The sequence below is a fragment of the Pelophylax lessonae genome (genome assembly GCF_965119305.1).
Source record: "Pelophylax lessonae genome assembly, chromosome: 8".
Taxonomy (NCBI): domain Eukaryota; kingdom Metazoa; phylum Chordata; class Amphibia; order Anura; family Ranidae; genus Pelophylax; species Pelophylax lessonae.
The window spans coordinates 140302096-140319166 of NC_138775.1; the positions used below are offsets into that span (position 1 = coordinate 140302096).

A 17071-nucleotide genomic window follows, 5' to 3' on the forward strand; every position below is an offset into this window, starting at 1 on the left:
GGACCTTGGTGTTCTTTTGGCCCTACTGGAAAATTCACCCCACCGAGCCACTTGGTCTACAAAAGGAACTGTTTGTGGACAAGATGGTCCGTGGAGGTTGAAAGACAAGCTGATTGCTCCCCTGACTCTATTTCCTTCATTGTTTGCTTTGAGCCATGGGCCTTGCCATGTCTCAACAGGAGGGATGTGTCGGGTTATGAACAAACAGTGGTGGGCAACAGGTTTTTACACATATGCTGCTAAACAGGTTAATGAATGTGCTGTATGTCAAATGCATAACATAGGTAAGCCAGTGCCTACCCCTAAGAAACACATTCCGCATACTGAGGAGCCATTTCAAATTGTGCAGATTGACTTCTCAGATATGCCCCCTTGTGGCCGATTCAAGTATCTTTAGATGCCGGAACAGTAGTTAAGTGTCTTACTAGAGAATTGATTCCCAGGTTTGGTATAGGAGCTGTGGTCTCTTCAGACAGAGGTACACACTTTGATAACAAACTAATGGCAGAGTTAGTAGATATCTTGGGACTGAAACAACAGTTACACATACCTTATAGACCACAGGTTCCCCTAACTGACATTTTTGACACTTTTGGGGGGACCAGTGACATTACTACAGTAATCAGTGCTAAAAATATGCACGGTTACTGAAATAATGACACTGGCAGGGAATGGGTTAACACTGTGGGTGATCAAGGGGATAAATGTATGCCTCATGCTTACTGACGTGTGTGGTGGGAGGGGGTTGTGTGACACAGACACAGATCGCAGGTTCAGCTATGCTGAATCCTGTGATCTGTCCCTGCCTGTCACAGAGGAGATCCGCCCATTTTGTTTACACAAGTGGGCGGAATTCCTCAGTCTTTCTCCGATGATCAGGGGAGAGAGGCGGCTCATCCCCGCCTCTCCTCCCCTGGCCTGACTCCCGGTGTGTCTAAACACATCCAAACCAGCCGAGCCGCTCTGCTGCAGTAGCAGCAACGTGAGCGGTCGGCAAGTGGTTAGACTCTGTCCTCTTTCACTATTTCAAGGTTTAGTTTTAAGTCCAATATCACCTACCTATATTTGCTATTAGTGAATTGATATATGAGATAATATTGAGAAAAATAATAATACCTTATTTCCATGAGTTTCTGTTCTAAATATTTGAAGGGATGACTGTAAATATTTCTCCATTTCTTCAACCAATGATTTACTCTCCAACAGATGCTTCTTCAAAGCATGGAAATCATCAAAGTGACTTGTGACGTAAAATTCATTTTCCATTGTTACAGTGCCATCTAGAGTATCTAATTGAGGATGTGGTAAAGTATCTAAAGATTCTGAATGGCAACATATGCCTAAAAAATAAAATTTTATTTTATATTATCCTCTGAAAACAAAATCAGAAAAATAACATAATAATAAAAAAGTTTAAAACAAAGAAAAGGAGACAAACTGCAGAAAATATTATCCCCACATGCATGGTCCATTGACACAAATTATAGAACTGATTTTTGCACTTGCTGAACAATGTGAGGAACACTGTTAAATACATCTTGTTTTTTTTTTTTTTTTTCACAATTGTTAAATACATCTTGTGACTGCACTCTGCACACTTCAACATGCTTAAAAGGGGATACAGTCTGTGTTCTGCACTATGAATAGTTGCTATATAACTTTGCATCTTTTATTTTCTAACTCTGTATTTTCATTATTATGTCTGCTTTTATTATAACACAGAATTTAGGGGCAGTGACTGAGTCTACATAATTTTGCGTTAACAGTAAACATGTCAATACTGCTATCTATTTTATTCATCAGACTAATAATAAGTGAATTAAAAAGACATGGCCCAGTGGTATGCCACTATAAATCCTAACTAATGCTAAAGATGTTTCAAACAAGTTGTTAAAACTATAATATGTTCCATCTACTAAATAAATGTGCCTTTTTTACTGTTTCTGTTCCCATTAGAAAGATATGGTATCTCATCACTTCCTCTCTTTGCGACAAATTGTGTGTCACGCCTTCATTAGAGACACAGATAGCAATATAAACCTGACAGAGGGTCTAACCCATCACTCTCTGTACTGAATCTAACAGGAAGTTTTGACTGAACTTGGACTTCGATTACACCTTGTTTTTTTTGTCTTTTAAAAAACGTCTTGTCTATTTTAAAAACATTCTCCTGTAATTTTTGCATCCTCAACTTCTGTAGAATGCTATTATGGGTAAAAATTGAATGTTTTTACAGATATTTCACAATAGCATTTCCCAACATCCGAAATTAAAATGGGGTAGGGAAGGGTTAAACCGTTTGTCGAGTTTTTATTGATGTCTTTGTCCCCACTGGGGCACTTCTCTACTCTGTTGTGCCTTCTGTAGGCAGAAATCCACATTCGCAGAGCTTCCATGAGAGCAAATAAAATAAAAACATTTCTAATGGGGTGTTTCAGGTGAGAATCACACAAGAAGAGAATTCCCCTCACTTTGGGGGAACTCTACACCACATGTGTCAAACACAAGGCCCGTGGGCCGAATCTGGCCCTCCAGGCCTTTATATGTGGCCCTCACACCTCTCCTGCAGCTGCAGAAGAGCTCCAGCCCTCCTCTGGTCCTTCCCAAGATCCTGTACTTCCTGTAATACTTTCCAGCATTGCCTCCAGCTTCTTCCCAGCAGCAGCACAAGGCAATGGGGGTGCACTGGGGGACCCAACTTCTGATGGTGGAGAGGCTCTTGATGACTTACGCAAGGGTAGGGAATGCTCTGGACATCTAGTCTTACAGATACAACTGGCCCTTTTCAGGGCAATCATAATGCTGATGCAGCCCATAATTTTGACACCCCTGCTCTACGCTATCAAAAACTTCCATTTCTTCTTAGCCTGCACCTTCCTTCCATACAAAGTAAACACAAACCTAGTTTAGTAGAATGATTCCAGGAATAAAAAAAGACATGACATAGAGAATTCAGTGTTAATTGGTGTACCCTAAATTTATTGGCAGTGTTTCCAGGGAGAATTCAATTGACAAAATTCGAATGGAATGGAACCTAAATGTAAAATTGCAAATTTGTTTTTTGTGCAATGGAAAGCAAATACTTACTGCTGCTTAGTTTCATTTGAAGCTTTTTTGCAAGTTGGTTTACTTTAGTGAGATTTTCTCTGAAGTTCTTTCCCATACAGTAGTCTATATCATTAGTCTGGAGCATCTCTTCAATTGATTTTATATTTTCCTCCTGATGCTGAGTCAAAATGTGGCAAATACTTTCTCCTTCTTTCATCCTCTGCCGTATAAACGAAAGCTCCCGTGATTGCTCCTGAATAAGCCATTCATATTTTCTAAAACAGGGAAAAACTTGTAAGCTTTCACACAGATACAGTGGGACCTTAGAAATTAAGATATTATATTTCAAATTTACTTAATTTTACTCAGGTAAACTCACAAATTTTAATAATCATAGTTAAAAGAGAAGTATTGCTGCAGACCTGATCTTGCATTCCGGAAACAAATGATACCTACCTAGGTGGATACAGCATTGGTCCAAAGCTGCATTTGTCCCCCACTGACTCCAAACACTGCTGATCGCTCAGCTCTAAGTCTTCATTCTGCAGAGAGCTGGTGACTGTGAGTCACTGGCTCTCTGCTCTGTCCCTCCAGTGCTTACTGGAGTGCTAGGCTGTTGAGGGGTTGGGAGGGGCTGGCTCAGGCTCTCAGTGGCTTGCTAAGAGGCTGAGCCAGTTGCAGGTACAGAGTTCTGGGTGGATTCCAACTATATGGTCAGGATCTTTTCAGAGCCTGGGCTGGCTCTGTGGCTTTAGTATGCTGTCGGCTAAAAAATGTAGAACAAACTGCGCTCCTGTGATCCATAGTAGAAGTACAGCCAAAAAAGCTTTGACTATACTTCTCCTTTAATGCCTAAAGAATGTTTAAATCTTTATTTACTTATCAGATTTAATGCCTACAGAATATTTAATACATTTTTATTAAATAGGAATTTAAGGTACAATAATATAAGTCTGGGTTGAACATGTTGAATACTGTAGTGAACACTAAGTGGCACAGCATTAGATCATTCTGTATAAAGTTGCCATTGCTCATATGTTTTGGGTCTGGCTTGAGTCTCTTTGGTTCTGTAAAAGTTTAGGTTACTATTTTGATGCACCAAGCAGATCTCCGCTCTTCAGATGACAAGCACATAAACAATATAACAAAACATTACATGCTGTCAGAAAGCATGTGTAAAACCCACTACCTTAATGAATTTGGAATTTCATGGCCTCCAATCACAAAAAAAATGTTTACCACTTTAGTTCCAGTACCTGCATACCCAGTATAGATCACTTTCGAAGCTACATACTGGAAAATAAATGAGCTAAAAAAGTTCTTTCTGCTAGTTTGATCAGTGATAGTTTTAAAACTTGTTTATAAAGCAGTGAAATAGACATTCACCAAATATTCACTTTAAGGCTTCATTCACACGGTCCGCCTCTGTGGGTGGATCCGTGCTGCTCAGCTGGGGATCGATACACAGATCCCCGTTGAGCAGGCAGGTGACAGCTCCCTCTCCGCTCTGTGTGCTGAGAGGGAGGTGTCAGAGCCCCATGCATCTCTATGGGGGAATCGGATGAGAGCAGACCACATGTCCGCTCTCATCCGTTCCCAACCGATCCGATCCCCTGGACGGATGGAAAATAGGGTTTCCATCCGTCCGGATTTCATGGACATGATCGGATGCGGATGGCAGCGGTTGTCAGCGGACATGTCTCCGCTGACATCCGCTGCCCCATAGGGATGCATGGGGGTTCCAATCAGATCCGCCCGAAAAACTGGCAGGCGGATCTGATCAGATCGCTCGTGTGAAAGAACCCTAAAGCCTCGTACACACGATCAGATTATCGAATGATCTGTCATCCGTTTTTTGTTGCATGCTAGTCTCATATGAAAAGTGAAGAGGTTACTTTCATACGAAAATTCAAGTGCGACAGAATTCAACTTCAGAAGTGATGTCATGTGTTGAATTGTTTTGTATGTGTTTTTTTCGTTTCTGAGCATGTCTAGTCTTGCTCTTACGATTTTTTTTGGACGAAAACTGTACTAATTAAAGAAAAGCGGACGTTATGTTGACGTAAAATAAACATTTTATAGCCTGCACATCCAGTTTTTGTCGTCCGAAAAATCCGTAATCGGCTGTCGGAAGCACTATACTAACAATCCGAAAATCGGCAGATCGTTCGTCGGATGAAAATTTCCTACCGATTTTCGTATCGTGTGTACCTAATTTAAAAAGCACATGCACCAGGAAGACTCACCTGCACTAAGTGTTTAGTAATTGTCAACCATTACTGCTTTATAATTATATCCTTTAGTACTCTTGCAGACAATAAATGGAAATTTGATTCCATAATTTGTCTCAATTATAATGACAATCATGTTTCTAGTACAAAGTACTGTATATCAAAGTTACTTAAAATAAAACAAAAAGGTATTTCTTAATTATTTAAATGGAATTAATAAGATTTGAGTAGGCATAAGTAAAGGTAATAAAGGAGCAGAGGCGTAACTAGAAGCCATGAAGGGCCCCCCAGACCCCTGGCCGGGGCCCTTCCCTTCAAACCTGCGGCTCTTCCCACTGATCCTGGGGCCCTTTACTCTCTTTGCGGAGCCCTAAATTACAGTGCCGCAGTGGGACCCTTTCACAAGTTCTGCAGTGGGCCCCCTTCCTTCCATCTTGGGGCCTCCCCACGGTGGTGGAATGCCAGGCCCCGGTTGCAAGTGTGACCTTTGCAATCCTGGAAGTTCACCCACTGGTGTCAGTAGTTTTTATTTTTTGGCATTTTAATTGTATAATTTTTTATAATTTTTTTTTTCTTACAATGTCACTGACTATGACTCTGTCCATTCAGAAAGGGAAGGAGCTGGTAAATTACATATTTACCGACCCCTTCCTGGTTCTCTATTGTGACACATCCCCTGCAGCAGCCAGCAGGAGAGGGGAGGGAGGAAACCGGCAGCATAGTGTGGGGGGGGGGGGGGACCAGGGGGGCACACAGGGGCCCAGAGATACAGCAGAACACAAGTGAACTGGATAGGAGGAGTGGCGGGGGCAGCATACAGAGTAAAAGATTATTGCGCTCAGCAATTCGACTCACAATAAAGTGCTAAAGTGCATAAAGTGGTGATATATCTCAAATAAATCACATTAATATATAGACCAATTATGTTCATATGTAAACATTATTATAGTCCTTTCATAGGTGAAGAAATAAATGAATAAATATAGTCCTTAAAGTGCTCGGTGCAAACTTAATTGTCTCAGCAGCAAATTGGACTTGATATAAAATGCCTTCACCAATCACCATCCACCCAGTGCTCGGATAAAATACTTGTTACCAGAAGAAGTTGACCCCTTAGTTACAACCAGCATATGTCTCCACAGGAGCTCCAGGTTTTCCTTAACACTGTCTTCACATCAAGTGTGTAGTGGACCAGTATATATGGGTACCTCCGGGGCTCCAGACATCGTGTTGTAAAGAATAGGAAACTCCAATAGTGTAATATTGTCAGGTAAACAGATTTAATTAAAAAGTATTGCACTTACTACATAGCGATCCCCTGATGATGTCAGCACGCCTGACGAAACGTGCGTCGGGAGCGTGAGACCGTAGAGTTCTGGTGGGGTGGAGCGCAGATGCGGAAGCGGCGTCCCATCCACCTGAAGTAGCCGAACGAATTGTTTATTGTGGCGTTTATCTTACCGCTATGTAGTAAGTTGTCAAATATCACTCTGTTTGCGCAGTTCTTTTTTGGTTCAAACCAATTTTTATTTTTCAGCATACAGAGGAACCAATCTCCTCCATTTTCCTCCTGCAGCTACAAGAGGAAAAAGGAGGACAGTGATTTCTCTACATACTGCCCGCACCGCCCCTCCTATCCAGGTGTACAGGGGAGCCGAGCATGGGGCCTGGTTGCAATTGCAACCCCTGCAACGCCCCTGTAAAGGAGTAAATAGGAGCACTGTTTATTAAGAAATTAAAAAAATATATTTTTCTTATGCTATATGCTGATTAAAGGAAAGTGCTTTGATATGAACATCAAAGAATTTGTTTCAGAGAATTCCTGTAAGACGTCAGGAATGTGCATGCGCAAGACATTTCCCAAAGAATGGTGACCAGGAATGCGCACCAGGCTTTGCCGTTGGACGGCCTTTTTAAGGATGCCTTCATCCTTGCCCAGGTGCTGACTGGCCTTTCATCTGTTTCCAGTGTCCTGCGTTCATCCTGTGTGTCTCCTTTATGCTGCCCCCACTTGCTGCAGACCTGATCTTGGATTCCGCTTCTGACTTGTCGCCAGTTCCTGACTTTGGCTCTGCTTATGATTCAGTACCTCACTGCCCACCCGTTTTTCCTGTAACCATGCTTCTGTCTCTTATCCTGGCTCCCCATTCTGTTCAAATGCCTGGCTGGCTGTCTGCTATATCAGCTCTGATCACAGTGTTCTCCTGTCTCAAGTCTGCTGAGAGCTCTGACAAGCCACATGTCCAGGACCCGCAGCGTATGTGTAGTGCCCCTTTAACATCAGCTGGACCAATGAGCACAGCTACTGTTCCTGACCTGATGTTCTGCCAGCCTTCTTTGCCAGCTGCAAGTTCTCCTATCAAAACCTGCTAACACTCATGTTCCTCCTGTCCATCAGTACTCTCTGTTCCACTCTTAGTGGGGCCTAGGCTGGAGATACAAGTGAGGCCAATCTCGTCATTTCAGTCTCCTATCACGTATGTGACAATTAGTGTAAAAACAATGCGGACATCATTTACACAGGAGCATCTATTTTTTATGGGGAAATCATAGCTTGTATGTCAGATATTGATTTCCAATTTTCCTCTGTCAGAAAATCCTTTAACCTAGATATAAGATTGCGGAGAAGGGGACAAAAACTAGGGTCTTGTATCCTAGGTGGAAAATCAGGGTTTCCTACAACTGGCATCAAACGAGATTGCTTGTTTAAAGAAAGGGCAGTACCTTTTGTTCTTTGGATAACCTTAATGGTTGATCCCATCAGTGGGTGGTTTTTAGCTAGCTATGGGTAGACAAGTGTCAGGGCTCGGATAATTGTCAGCATTCACTGTTTCCTGTTTCCTCAGTGGCCCACCTGGTTATCATTATCTGCTCATCAGTCTCACCTACAGCCAGCCCCTTCTGGCTATTTAAGCTGCCTTGTTTATTCCTTTCCTACCTTCACCTGGTCAACATATCTGGAGTTTCTCTGCTGTGTTTCTGTGAAAGACTGACATCCCTTCTGGTTTCTGATCCTATTCCTCTGCCTCCGAGTATGCTGATTTCTGGTTTCCTGATCAATGGCTAATCTGACTTCCCGTTTTGGCTCCCAACCCCTGGCTTATGTTTTGACTACATTTACTGTTCTTTTCCATTACATTAAAGATGTCTCTTTTTGTCCCTGCATGTTTTTTGCAAATCTATTTTATTATAATTTCGCATATAAGCATATACGTGTTACATTGAAATAAATTGAAAAGGCATAAAAAGAAAAAAGGGGGAGGAAAATCAAGGGCTTAAGCCATCCGCTGTAGAGGGTTGCTTCATCCATCTTGACCAGACCATCCATCTGAACCTGAGCCATCATTTATTGCACCCACCACCCCGGACCAAAATCGAGAGACAGACAGACAGATCCAGAAGACATAAAATAAGTCACCATCAGGATGGTCACATCTCTAGCATACAGAGGGAAAAACTTGTTTAGCTTATGCAATCTGTGAAAAGTAAAATAGGGCCCGTGCAAGAGCTTGAATTTAATCAACCTATCAGGAGCTGAGACCAAGTGTTTAAAGGTTACATCCCAGACATCTGACCAGTCTTCATCGTCTACTTCTATTATGTCCCTCTGCAATTTCATCCAGAGACTGGAGCGATCAGAGAGGGTAGCAAAAACAAAATGTTGGTAGAGGGATGAAGCCGGCTTCAACAACTGGTCTGAACATACTAGGGTTCCTAATGGAGAACAACTTGGCGATACATGTCAATGAGAGAACTGACCATGGGAGAAAGTTGCATATACCAAAACTGGTAGTAACTTGGGATGCCAAACTGCTGGCAAAGGCTATCAAATAAGAGGAATTCTTCCCCCAGTCGTAATATGGGCCAATGTTGTGATTTTAAGTATAGCCCAGAAGTGAGGGTCAGAAATCAAGAGAAAATGGGGAAAATTAGGGTTATTCCACAGTTGGGTGTGGGGCAGAGGATAGTTGGCGCCCATGTGTTCCTTCTAAGGCTGACTGACCAGGCTTTGATGGTAGTGTTCATAAGGGGAGTGAGTGGATATGGGGCTTCGGGGCCTCTTTAAAGGAGATGCCTGAGCCCCCTCAGGGATCCAAGGACGGCAGCTTCCAGCACAGTCTAAGAGTTATTTAAAGTGCTTGTAAACTTCAGTCATGAAATCTGAACAAAGCATATATATTTGTAGTGTTTACTTGTCTATCTCCAAAGTTCCAAGTGTCGTATTCTTCCTTTGTTCCTGTGCAGTGTGTGGAGGGATGTATGACCTTGTCCTCTAATCACCTCTCACACACTGTAACTGCAGCTCTCTGCCCCCCCCCCTCTGTGCTCCTCACAGATGCAGAAGGATTTAATCACAAATCTGCACTTTTGAATGGCTGAAGAGAACAGATGGCTGCAGATAAACAAGTAAAACTTATGTAAGACGATTTGTTTAATCTCTGTGTATCACCTGAAGCTATTCACTTCGCAAGCACAAGTTTCTCCATACCTTAAACTTCAGTTTTGTCTCAGCCAACAATGGAATCAGATTCTTATCAATATATATTTTTGTATTGCGGGTTACTAATGCCCCTAGATAAGTGAACAATGTTACCCACTGCACCTGCAGGTCCCCCGAGGCCCGAAAGCGGCATCATAATTAATCAGAAAGAGAAGCGAATTGTGCCAATTCACTTTAAATCCAGAGATATAGATTTGGAGATATATGGATATGGAGAGCACCCTACAAGGAGGGGCCATCATCATTCAAGCACAACAGGAGGTCATTTGCATAAGGTACGACCCTCTCCTTCAACCAGCAGACCCTGAATAGTCAGGGAAGCACGAAGATCCTCTCCGATTGGTACCACGGCCAAGGCAAAAAGGGTGGGGGAAAGGGGGCAACCTTGCCGTGTGCCCCTGTGCAGTGGAAAAAATGAGGAGAGCTGTCCACCTAGGTGGACTGCTTCAGTAGGCCCATCATAGAGCAATTGAAGCCAGGCAATAAAGTGCAGTGCAAAGCCCATTCTCCTTAACACCTTCCATAGGTAGGGCCACTCCATGGTATCAAAAGCTTTCTCTATGTCTAAAGAGGCATTGACCCTTGTACCAGTAGTAGCATGAAGTGCATGGATATTAGGAAATACCCTGTAGATGTTAATAGCGGTTCCCTGCAATGTAAAGGCCATCAAAGCCATCATAGTGGCTGTTTAACTGCTTGATTGCTTTTACAGGTGGCGGGAGGGAACATCCCACTGCCCTCCGATGCTTCTCCGGTTTAGCCCATGCGATCGGGGAGTGGGAGAATGATTTTGCCGGTGGTGGGGATTTATCATAGAGCTGGTCATGGAACACTTGGTCCCTGGCCATCCCTATGACCCTCAGAGGCTGGAAGCAACGTCATGACATCAATTCCGGCGTTCGCAGATGTAAACTCTGCCATTTTTTTTTTTTTTGCTAGGAAGCCTGAGATACATTTTTTTTGTTGATCTCAGGTTTTCCAGCATAGAGGAGAGATCTAGAGACTTAAAGACCCCAGATCTCTCTCTAAAGAGGACCGGTCATGCCCTATTACTATTAAAAGGGGTGTACACATTCCTTGTAGTAGTGATAAAAAACAAATAAAGAAGTAAAGGGAAATTGTAAAAAAATAAAAATAAAATAAACAATAAAAAAAAATGTTTTAAGTGCCCCTTCCTCTCATGCTCGTACACAAAAGTGAACGCATACGTAGGTCACGCCCACATATGTACATGGTATTCAAACCACACACGTGAGGTATCACTGCTATCATTAGAGCGAGAGCAATATTTCTAGCACTGGACCTCCTCTGTAACTCTAAACTGGTAACCTGTAAAAATTTTTAAAACCTAGCCTATGGAGATTTTTAGGGTTCGAAATTTGGCGCCATTCCACGAGTGTGCGCAATTTTAATGCATGATTTAGTAGGTATCTTTACTTGACATAACACCATCTTTCACATTATACAAAAAAAATGGGGTAAATATTATGTTCTGCTTTTTTAAAATTAATTAAAGTGTTTTTTTCACAAAAAAATTTTGTTTGAAAAACGACTGCGCAAATACCGTGTGACAAAAAAATTGCAATGACCACCATTTTATTCCCTGGAGTCTCTGCTAAAAAAATTATCCATAATGTTCAGGGATTCTGAGTAATTTTCTAGCAAAAACAAAATATGATTTTTACATGTAAGAGAGGGGTGTCAGAACTGGCTTGGGTGGCAAGTGGATAAGGGTGTGCAGTAGGCGACTAAGCCTAGTATTCAGGAGCTTCGTAAGAATGTTGAGGTCAAATTGAGGAGAGCAATTGGCCTGTATGATGCATATAATGATGGATTTTTGGGATGCTTATGTAGCAAAATAATATGAGCTTCCTTCATGGACAGGGTAAGTGCATTATTAACTAGGCAGGTAGAGCAAACAGGCAAGGGTGGGAGCCAAAAGCTCCACATAGGTTTTGTAGAACCCCTTCAGGACCAGGAGCCTTGCCACTGGGGTTGTCCCTGCATGTTTACACCAATCCAGTACCCTTGCTAGATTGGTCGCCTGGAGATAAAGAGCTGGGTCTGGAAAACCCATACCTCCTCTGTGTTAGGGAAGACTCAGAATATCTGTTCTTTATCTAAGTTTTTGGTTTACACCAAAAAAAAAAAAAAGTGAGAATTTATGTTTCAGTGTTTAAAAAAATATACAATAACTGGGGGAGAGTATTAATTTTTAGAATTCCATTCCTTCCAAACCATGTATGCATAGAACGTCTCCAGTTCTTCAGGTCCCATCGAAGCATTGCTAACAAGGAGGAGGGAGTTTTCTTTGAATAGATTTTCAAGTTTACAAGTAAAGTAAATTCCTTTCCTTTTGCCCACTTAAAAAGAAAATGTTTCTCTAAGGCTTGCATAATGATAGTAGTAAAATCTAAAGCTTCTGACTTGGTAAGATTGATTTTGTAATTTGAGAGTTTTGAATTAGCCTCAAGTTCCTGTAGCAAGTTAGGGACAGATGTTTCTGATCTAGATTAAAAAATCAGCAAGTCATCTGCATAGGCAGCAACCTTGTGTTGTGTATCATTCACTTCTACACCCATTATGATCAGGTTCTTTTTCATTTGTCTCAATAAAGGCTCCGGTATCAGAATAAAAATAAGTGGTGATAGCATGCAGCCCTGTTTGGTTCCATTTGTTTAAAAAAATCTAAAGAAATGACATCATTAACCTTTACCGCTGCCACTGGATGCGCGTATAAGGCATTTATGTATCTGAGCATGTTGTTGCCAAGGCCGATATGAGTGAGCGTTCTTTTGCAAAAGCCCCAACTCATTCTGTCAAAGGCCTTCTTCATGTTTGTTGAAAGAAGGAAGGGACTTGACATTAGTTCGATAGATAAGGTTCAGTCCCCTACAGGTTATCCCAGGACTCTCTACCAGGCCTAAACCCAACTTGGTCATAATGCATCATACAGGATAAGTGCTGAAGTAGATGTGTAACTAAGATTTTAGAAAAAGTTTTAAATCAGTATTTTAAAGAGATATCAGTCGGTAGCTGACACAGAGAGATGGGTCTTTATTCTCTTTTGCTACTACAGTTATGTGCGCACGTCCTGCATCCTTGGAGAGCGGATGTCCCTGTAAAGTAGAGTTATAGGTCCCTAGAAACCATGTTGTTAAGAACTGTTAAAAGGTTTTATAGTAATAAAGAGAGAAGTACATCTAGCCCAGTGGGTTTTCCTGTTGGCATGCCATTAATGGTCTTTGACAGTTCTTCTGCGGTTATAGGATCTTCCATGAAATCCTTTGCCTGAGGTGATAATTTGGGTAACCCTGCCTTTGTAAGGTATTGATCTATAAGATGCTCTCTTAAAGCGGAGTTCCAGCCATTTCACTCACCTGTCCAACGGTCCAGCAATGCGGCCGCCCGAAGCCTCGATCCTCTCCCTCGGCGCCGGCATCACTGATGTGGGCACCCGGCTGTGACAGTTTCCGGCTTCACAGCCGGGTACCCACTGCGCATGCGCGAGTTGCGCTGCGCGCCGTGATTGGCCGGAAATCTTCTGGGACCTCTGACATGTCCCAGAAGATTGCAGGGAGGGAGGGGGAGAGGAGAACTTCCACTCAGGGCGCTGCGGCGCTCCGAGCGGACGTGGGAGCGGGTACCTGTCAAAACTAGGTACCCGCTCCCCCCCCCCCCCCAAAAAATGACATGCCAAATGTGGCATGTCAGGGGGTTAGGACCACCTAAAGAGGAAGTTCCATTTTTGGGTGGAACTCCACTTTAACTGACATTGGGATTCTGGTAAATTATATAAAGATTTATAGAATTATCTGAAACAATCTGCTATGTGATTTGGCTTTATATACTGGGAGTGCAGAATTATTAGGCAAATGAGTATTTTTGAGGATTAATTTTATTATTGAACAACAACCATGTTCTCAATGAACCCAAAAAACTCATTAATATCAAAGCTGACTATTTTTGGAAGTAGTTTTTAGTTTGTTTTTAGTTTTAGCTATTTTAGGGGGATATCTGTGTGTGCAGGTGACTATTACTGTGCATAATTATTAGGCAACTTAACAAAAATCAAATATACAGTATACCAATTTCAATTATTTTTTTTACCAGTGAAACCAATATAACATCTCAACATTCACAAATATACATTTCTGACATTCAAAAACAAAACAAAAACAAATCAGTGACCAATATAGCCACCTTTCTTTGCAAGGACACTCAAAAGCCTGCCATCCATGGATTCTGTCAGTGTTTTGATCTGTTCACCATCAACATTGCGTGCAGCAGCAACCACAGCCTCCCAGACACTGTTCAGGGAGGTGTACTGTTTTCCCTCCTTGTAAATCTCACATTTGATGATGGACCACAGGTTCTCAATGGGGTTCAGATCAGGTGAACAAGGAGGCCACGTCATTAGCTTTTCTTCTTTTATACCCTTTCTTGCCAGCCACGCTGTGAAGTACTTGGACGCGTGTGATAGAGCATTGTCCTGCATGAAAATCATGTTTTTCTTGAAGGATGCAGACTTCTTCCTGTACCACTGCTTGAAGAAGGTGTCTTCCAGAAACTGGCAGTAGGACTGGGATTTGAGCTTGACTCCATCCTCAACCCGAAATGGCCCCACAAGCTCATCTTTGATGATACCAGCCCAAACCAGTACTCCACCTCCACCTTGCTGGCGTCTGAGTCGGACTGGAGCTCTCTGCCCTTTACCAATCCAGCCACGGGCCCATCCATCTGGTCCATCAAGACTCACTCTCATTTCATCAGTCCATAAAACCTTTGAAAAATCAGTCTTGAGATATTTCTTGGCCCAGTCTTGACGTTTCAGCTTGTGTGTCTTGTTCAGTGGTGGTCGTCTTTCAGCCTTTCTTACCTTGGCCATGTCTCTGAGTATTGCACACCTTGTGCTTTTGGGCACTCCAGTGATGTTGCAACTCTGAAATATGGCCAAACTGGTGGCAAGTGGCATCTTGGCAGCTGCACGCTTGACTTTTCTCAGTTCATGGGCTGTTATTTTGCGCCTTGGTTTTTCCACATGCTTCATGCGACCCTGTTGACTATTTTGAATGAAATGCTTGATTGTTCCATGATCACGCTTCAGAAGCTTTGCAATTTTAAGAGTGCTGCATCCCTCTGCAAGATATCTCACTATTTTTGACTTTTCTGAGCCTGTCAAGTCCTTCTTTTGACCCATTTTGCCCAAGGAAAGGAAGTTGCCTAATAATTATGCACACCTGATATAGGGTGTTGATGTCATTAGACCACACCCCTTCTTATTACAGAGATTCACATCACCTAATATGCTTAATTGGTAGTAGGCTTTCGAGCCTATACAGCTTGGAGTAAGACAACATGCATAAAGAGGATGATGTGGTCAAAATACTCATTTGCCTAATAATTCTGCACTCCCTGTACAGTATCTCAAAAAAGTGAGTACACCACTCACATTTTTGTAAATATTTTAGTATACAGCTTGTATAACTGTGTATATTTGCTTACCCCTCAAAATAACTTAACACACAGCCATTAATGTTTAAACCGCTGGCAACAAACGTGAGTACATCCCTAAGTTAAAATGTCCAAGTTGAGCCCAAAGTGTAAATATTTTGCATGGCCGCCATTATTTTCCAGCACTGCCTTAACTTTCTTAGGCATGGAGTTCACCAGAGCTTCACAGGTTGCCACTGGAGTCCTCTTCCACTCCTCCATGACAACATCACGGAGCTGGTGGATGTTAGAGACCTTGTACTGCTCCACCTTCCATTTGAGGATCCTCCACAGATGCTCAGTAGGGTTTAGGTCTGGAGACATGCTTGACCAGTCAATCACCTTTACCCTCAACTTCCTTAGCAAGGCAGTGGTCGTCTTGGAGGTGTGTTTGGGGTTGTTATCATATTGGAATACTGCCCTGCGGCCCAATCTCCAAAGGGATGGGAATCCTACTATGCTTCAGTATATCCCAATACATGTTGGCACTCATGGTTCCCCTAATTAACTGTAGCTCCCCGGTGTCGGCAGCACTCATGCAACCCCAGACCATGGCACTCCCACCACCATGCTTGACTGTAGGCAAGACACACTTGTCTTTGTACTCCTCACCTGGTTGCTGCCACACAAGCTTGACACCATCTGAACCAAATAAGTTTATCTTGGTCTTATCAGACCACAGGACATGGCTGCAGTAATCCATGTCCTTAGTTTACTTGTCTTCAGCAAACTGTTTGCTGGCTTTCTTGTGCATCATCTTTAGCAGAGGCTTCCTTCTGGGACAACAACCATGCAGTCGAATTTGATGCAGCGTGTGGCGTATGGTCTGCAGCAATACTGGCAGCACTTAAATGTCTATTTCCCAAAGACAACCTCTAGATATGACACTGAGCACGTGCACTCAACTTCTTTGGTCAACCATGGTGAGGCCTGTTCTTAGTGGAACCTGTCCTGTTAAACCACTGTATGGTCTTGGCCACAGTGCTGCAGTTCATTTTTAGGGTCTTATAGCCTAGGCCAACTATATGTAGAGCAACAATTCTGTTTTTCAGATCCTCAGAGAGTTCTTTGTCATGAGGTGCCATGTTGAACCCCTAGTATGAGATATGAGAGCGTTGAGAACCATAACACCAAATTTACCACACCCCATTCACACCTGAGACCTTGTAACACTAATGAGTCACAAGACACCGGGGAGGGAAAATGGTTAATTGGGCCCAATTTGGGCATTTTTACTTAGGGGTGTACTCACTTTTGTTTGCGAGCAGTTTAGACATTAATGGCTGTGTGTTGAGTTATTTAGAGGGGACAGAAGATTTTCACTGTTATACAAACTGTACACTCACTACTTTACATTGTAGCAAAGTGTCATTTTTGTCACATGAAAGATATAATAAAATATTTAAAACAATGTGAGGGGTGTACTCACTTTTGTGAGATAATGTATTTAGAGCCTTGTGCAGTAATGAGGTATAAACGTCCAGGTCTTTGTATTGCTAATGTATATCGCTAGTAATCTAGCCAATTTGTTGCCAAACTCATACAAGCAACGTTGAGAAAGCATTGTTTTAACTTTTACCTTGTCTAAAAGCATAGTATTAACCCGGTCTCGCAATAGGAGAAGCTCAGCCATCTCTGCCACTGTCAATGATTGTTTATGTGTACATTCCAGTGACTGTATTTGGGTAATTAAAGTAGAAAGTTTATCTAGCCTCTCTCTTTTACTTCTGGTCCCAATATTTGTTAGTACGCCTCTAATAACGCACTTACGGGCTTCCCAGATGCACATAGGTGAAAC

The 17071-nt window shown here is 42.4% G+C and overlaps 1 protein-coding gene across 1 annotated transcript in view; it reads right to left on the reverse strand.

The window, feature by feature from the left end:
* The window catches only part of LOC309561480 (myomegalin-like), a 429425-nt gene that overhangs the window by 57302 nt on the left and 355052 nt on the right, over window positions 1-17071 (reverse strand). Inside the window, exons 25-26 of the mRNA XM_082265423.1 lie at window positions 3088-3323; window positions 1117-1340 (exon numbers count right to left, since the gene is read on the reverse strand). Of these exons, the coding sequence (XP_082121549.1) occupies window positions 1117-1340; window positions 3088-3323 (460 nt within the window). The remainder of the gene's footprint in view (window positions 1-1116; window positions 1341-3087; window positions 3324-17071) is intronic.